Source organism: Rhincodon typus, chromosome 2 (assembly GCF_021869965.1).
Source record: "Rhincodon typus isolate 14 chromosome 2, sRhiTyp1.1, whole genome shotgun sequence".
Taxonomy (NCBI): Eukaryota; Metazoa; Chordata; class Chondrichthyes; order Orectolobiformes; family Rhincodontidae; genus Rhincodon; species Rhincodon typus.
The window spans coordinates 62,745,853-62,751,942 of NC_063333.1; the positions used below are offsets into that span (position 1 = coordinate 62,745,853).

The window sequence follows — 6,090 nt, forward strand, 5'->3', positions numbered from 1 at the left end:
AAGCTTGATGGGTTAGCCATGGTAAAAACCCCAAGCAGGGTGATGGGATGGGTTTGGTGGGATGCTCTTTGGAGACATTCCATGATTTTAAGTCTAAATACAACACATCTACTGGTTCCCCACTTTCCACTCTGGTTAAGACTTCTTTGAAAAACTATAATAAATTAGTCAGACACAATTTCCCTTCAGTGAAGCCATGCTTGATTAGATTAGGATTTCCCAAATGTTCTACCAATACTTACTAATTGATTCCAATACTTTTCCAACAATACATGTTAGGCCAATTGGCCGATAGTTTCCCACTTTTTGCCTCCCTCCCTTTTTGAATAGGGGTGTCACAATAGCATGTTTCCAATCGTCTGGTACTTCTCCAGAATACACCTTGAAAACTGCATGTGCGTTTGGTCTCCATTTTTAAGGAAGGATGTAAATGCATAGGAGATAGTTCAGAAGATGCCTAACTAGACTGATACCAGGCATGAGCTGGTTATCTTATGAGGAAAGTTTGGACAAGTTCAGTTTGTTTTCATTGGAGTTTGGAAGAGTAAGGGCTGACTAGATTAGAATGTATAAGATCCTGAACAGGCTTGACATGGTAAGGGTGAAAAGGATGTTTCCTGTTGTGGATGAGTTCAGTATTAGGGGAACACAAACAGAAATTGTTGGTGAAACTCAGCAAGTCTGGCAGCCTCTGTGGTAATAAAACAAGAGTTAGCATTTCGAGTCCAGTGACTCTTTATTAGAACCAGACTCCAAATGTTAACTTTGCTTTATTGTCACAGCCAGACCTACTGAGTTTTGCCAACAATTTCTGATATTGTTTTTGATCTCTAGCATCTAGAATCCTTACAGTGTGGAAGAAGACCATTTGGCCCATCAAGCCCGCACCAGCCCTCCAAAGAACATTCCACCCAGCTATAACTCTCTAACCTATCTGTGCAACTCTGCATTTCCCATGATTAATCCACCAAGCCTGCACACCCCTGAACCCTATGGGCAATTTAATATAGCCAATCCACCTAACCATCTTTGGACTGTGGGAAGATACTGGAGCACCCGCAGGAAACTCAGAGACACAAGGAGAATGTGCAAACGCCACACAGTCGCCCGAGGGTTGATTCGAACCTGGGTCCCTGACACTGTGAGACAGCAATGCTAACCACTGATTGACTGTGCCTCCCAAAAATTGTTTCAGTTTTAAATGGAAACTGTATTAAAATTAGGGGTCATCCTTTTATGATAGAAATAAGTATGTTTTAATCTCGGAGGGTTGTGTAAGTTTAGTACTCTCTGCTTCAGAAGTTGATATAAGTGGAGTCAATGAATACTTTTAAGTTGGAACAATGTAGATTTTTGACAGACAATGGAATCAAAAGTTATCCTAGGTAAATGGGAATATGGAATTCAAAACAAACATGATCTTATTGTGTTGCAGAGCAGGTTAGAGAGGCTTGGTGGTCTAGTTCTGCTCTTAATTCTTAGATGGAACTGATCAATGTGAGAACAAGCTCAGTGAAGAGGGTAGTGACACAAAGGGACTGTTATAAGCTTATGGAAGAAGTTTAGAGACCTCGGATTGTCCTGATGAGGGATAGAGGTGTTGAATGATGTAGAAGAATCAGGACTGCAAGTGGGAAGAGACTGGGCAAAAGTAGGAGAAATAGAATAAAGTTCAGTGGGGAAGGGACAGCTGAAACGAAGATCAGTTTTCTCTCGCTTTATCTTGTTTGAGTTGATTGTGCCTTGTTTGTGAATAAATCCTAAACCAGTCCTTATCTGCTATCACAATCATATTGATATTAATGGAAACATTAATTTAAATATTGCATTGTCACATAATCAAAACAACTCAGCTGCTCCTCTTCATCAAGCATTTCTCAGCTCAATAAAGGCCGAAACAACAGTGGATGCTGGAAGTCAGAAACAAAAGCAGAAATTGCTGGAAATTTAACCCGAAACGTTAACTCTGATTTCTCTGCACTAATGGTATCAGACCTGCTGAGCTTTTCCAGCAATTTCTGTTTTTGCTTTTCAGCTTACGTCCCGATGAACTGGCTGTGTATCGTTTTCTTTCTTGCGTGTTCCCTTTTCAGACGTTATTAATTTCGTTTATCATACCTGCCAATTCGAAGGATTCAAAGCACACCATGATTTCCGCGCTCCGGCATTGACTCGGGTTTGAGCCTCTAGGTGGCGCTGAGTGCGCAGGCGGCCGGCGACTCGCGAACCCTCATTCCCCCCGCCATCTTTCCTCTCACTCGATGATCCTTAGCAGCAGCGCGGGATTCGAGCCGTTGAGAGCGTCCGTGCCCGAGCTGGAGAAATAGGTCAGGGGTCAGGGTGACGGTTGGAGAGGGTTTCCTCGCGCAGGGTCAAAGGTCAGGGTGACTGTTGGAGAGGGGATCTCGCGCTGGGTCAAAGGTCAGGGTGGTTTGTAGGGGCTGGGGGTGGCTTTGTGCATTTGGTCAGGTTTGATAGAAGAGGGCACCCGTAATGGCTGCAGAGTCATGGTGATAGGGGGTTGGCGGCTAGAGAATCCTTCCTGTGGCTCTGCACCTGAGGTAAACACCTTTTTTCCTACTTGCAGCGCCCCACCTTGGGGTTTTAAACACACACACAATGCCGGCTCAAAAAGAAGTTGCTAGCTGAACCAAACCAGAAAGGTACTTAGGAAACATTGAAAACATCATCTACTTTGTTGCTGGTTTGGACCAAGCCATTTCATGCCCCACAGCGGCGCAGGCTAAGCCAATGTGTTTGACTGTGGTTAATGGAGCTTTTGTTATAGAAAAGTTATGGTAGAAAAATACAGTGCAATTAATTAGTGCCAAATCAAAGCCATTTTTAATTCTGCTTTCTCTTTTACTTAGGTTCAGTAGAATGCAGCCTGCTGATGCGCTACACCTCAGCGAATGGCAGAAACATTATTTCAATATCACTTCCAATGATTGCACACCTGGACAGAGGGCTGATGCTTATCGTGGACAAATTTTACAGTTACATTATGCATGGGTAAACTCTGATATCACCTGGGACTGTGCTGCCAGCTCATTTAGGAGATGCACTGAAAAATATGCAGCCATTATTGACTCGGACAATGCAGAGATCGGCCTGAATAATTATGCTGACAGTGTTCTCGCTTTGTCAAGATGCCAAAAGAATGAAAGCAATCAGTGGCAGTCATCTTTGACTGAAAACAGTATTTTCAAATTAAAAAGTGTGCAGGAGATGTTTAAATCTGGCAAAATAGCTCGGGACTTGTTGGTATCCGCGTCCGATGCTTCAATAGTAGTCGGTAAAACCAATCATGTGGCCAATTTAGACTGTCATAAAATAGAAACTACATCACACAGTGATACAAAAGAATCAGTTCCTAAAACTAAAAGTTTAATTTTGTCCCCTGACGTACCTTCAAGAAATGTTAACGAAGACAATACTTCAGACAAGTACTCCACAGTTGGTGCCTTTACATGTACAAAAATGGTGCAAGATCTCTCAGCTGCTCAGCCAGTGGCTGATGGCGCTAGTGTCTTAAAGTCTATGGGTACATTTTCATCAGCAACTTCTAAAAACCTCCATGGTGACCCTTTATTTGGATCGAGCAAAGAGGCATATTGTACTGTACCTCAAATAGGAACTATATCTGGCCAGTGTATGCCTGTTAATAGCAATTTGGCCCTTGATGTGCCAGGTAGCACATCTAAGAGAAAGTCTTCCCAGATATCCAGAGATTGTGATTCGTATACCGACATGACATATGGCCATTTTCAAAACCGAAACTGGACTAATTATAAGCAAAAGAATTTCGATAATGTGACTAGAAATACGAGATCTGATGGTAGTTCTGCTGCTGATGAAGGTTTCATGACTAGTTTTAAAACCGCAAAGGAGCAACTACATGTAGTTCAACAGAAAAAGTTTGGAAATCCATCTCAATCTCAGCGACTACCAGTATCAACGTTGTATAATAGTTCAAAGAAGTCTTTGGGCACAGTCAGGTCACGTGGCTTATTTGGTAAATTTGTTTCTCCAGTATCAAAACAAGATAATGGAGATGAAAATAGTGGACTGTCTTCAGTGCCTCAAGAGAACAATTCTTCTGAAGCCTCCCTACCTGTGGATGAGCGTTTGAAGAACCTTGAGCCAAAAATGATTCAACTTATTATGAGTGAGATCATGGACCATGGCCCCCCAGTGAACTGGGATGATATAGCTGGGCTGGAGTTTGCTAAAACAACAATTAAGGAGATAGTGGTTTGGCCAATGCTGAGACCAGATATTTTTACTGGTCTCCGTGGTCCACCCAAAGGAATTCTTTTATTTGGCCCACCTGGAACAGGTAAAACTCTAATTGGTAAGTGCATCGCATGCCAGTCAGGGGCAACTTTCTTCAGCATCAGTGCTTCATCACTAACTTCCAAGTGGGTTGGAGAAGGTGAAAAAATGGTACGTGCGATGTTTGCTGTAGCACGCTGCCACCAGCCTGCAGTCATCTTCATTGATGAAATTGATTCTCTTTTGTCTCAAAGAGTTGACGGTGAACATGATTCTTCGAGAAGAATAAAAACGGAGTTCTTAGTGCAGTTAGATGGTGCGGCTACTTCAGCAGATGATCGTATTCTTGTGGTGGGAGCCACAAACCGACCCCAAGAAATAGATGAGGCAGCTCGTCGCCGCCTGGTCAAAAGACTGTACATCCCTTTGCCAGAAATATCTGCAAGGAGGCAAATAGTAATGAAGTTGATGTCTCATGAAAACTGTTCACTGAGTCCAGAGGAATTGGAGTTGATCATTGAACAATCTGAAGGATATTCAGGGGCTGACATGACTCAGCTTTGTCGTGAGGCAGCCTTGGGGCCAATCCGCAGCATTCAGATAGCAGACATTTCCACTATCACACCGGACCAAGTACGGCCTATTGCATTTATAGACTTTAAAAATGCATTGGTAAATGTGCGGCCAAGTGTGTCTCTGAAAGACCTTGAACTGTATGAGGAATGGAATAAAACATTTGGTTGTGGCAGATGACTATGGAAAATTTACATAGAAATTTAAGAGCACACAGGTTGACATCTTTCAGAATTTTATAAAGTTACTTTTGTGATGTTGGATGTTTATTCTCTGAAGCAAATATAGTAAAGATATCTTTTATGGCAATGCTTTCAGGAAAGTAATTATATTTAAATCAGTTTAAATTGCTTTGTTCTGTTTGACAGCACATTGTCATAATTCAGGCTGCAGAAACCTTCGCTACCTCTGTCAAACAATATCATATAAACTAGTCCCCTATTTATGTTTAATTTTGAACTTTATGACTGGGTTTACTAGTTGGTGATTTTTTTTGTTAAGTAATGGCGTCGATGTAATTGTTCATCTGCTACCTGCTGTTTTGTCTTTGTCTTCAATCTAACATTAATGAACAATGTACGCAAATCCATAATTTGCCATCCAGACAAAGGTGACTGATAACTTCTTGCTATTTTTTAGATTACAAAGCAGCTACATTTACAAAAATGGAGGAGGGTTTGAAATATATGCATGAGGCTGACCTTTTTAGCAGGGATAACACAAATGCCAATGAACAGTTGAGACCTTTTAAATTATTCCAAGGCTAAACAAAAACACTAGTCCCCGATGTCAAAAGAAGAGCATGTAATAAAACAGAAATAAGTGATAAAAACCGAATGAACTGCGGATGCTGTAAATCAGGAACAAAAATAGAAGTTACTGGACAAGCTCAGCAGGTTGGCAGCATCTCTGAAAAAAAAAATTGGTGTTAATGTTTTGGGACTAGTGACCCTTCCTCAGAACTGATGTAGCTGGGAAAACATTGGTTTATATGCAGAAAATAGGGAGGGGTGTCGGGTTGGGAGTAAATGATAGATAAAGGATAGAGCCCAAAGAGAGAGAGAGAGAGAGAGAAGAGCAGTTGGATAGACAAAGGAGTTAATAACAACCTGGCTAGGAGAGTGAAGAGCTGTTAATAGGGACTGTTAGTGACTAACAATAGGTAGTGTGTTATGGCAGGCTATGTGATAACAAGGCCTGGTGAGTGGGGTAGGGGTCTAGGACACGGGAGAGTTTAGGCCC

The 6,090-nt window shown here is 41.9% G+C and overlaps 1 protein-coding gene across 3 annotated transcripts; it reads left to right on the top strand.

Annotated features, from left to right (window-relative positions):
• Positions 1 to 2,219: 2,219 nt before the first annotated feature.
• fignl1 (fidgetin-like 1) lies at positions 2,220 to 5,453 on the top strand. 3 transcript variants are annotated; one of them, XM_020534773.2, is made up of 2 exons: positions 2,220 to 2,327; positions 2,871 to 5,453. In XM_020534773.2, exon 2 carries the CDS (start codon positions 2,881 to 2,883, stop codon positions 5,026 to 5,028), a length of 2,148 nt encoding a protein of 715 aa, XP_020390362.2. In that variant the 5' UTR covers positions 2,220 to 2,327; positions 2,871 to 2,880; the 3' UTR covers positions 5,029 to 5,453. The 3 variants fall into 3 exon arrangements, with proteins under 3 accessions (XP_020390362.2, XP_048471709.1, XP_048471703.1); XM_048615752.1 differs by having other exon boundaries at positions 2,281 to 2,378; XM_048615746.1 differs by lacking the exon at positions 2,220 to 2,327 and adding an exon at positions 2,428 to 2,561.
• Positions 5,454 to 6,090: the final 637 nt, after the last annotated feature.

What these genes read in the sequence shown, in the direction of transcription:
- fignl1 (XM_020534773.2), top strand. Translation starts at nt 2,881, where the DNA reads ATGCAGCCTGCTGATGCGCTACACCTCAGCGAATGGCAGAAACATTAT.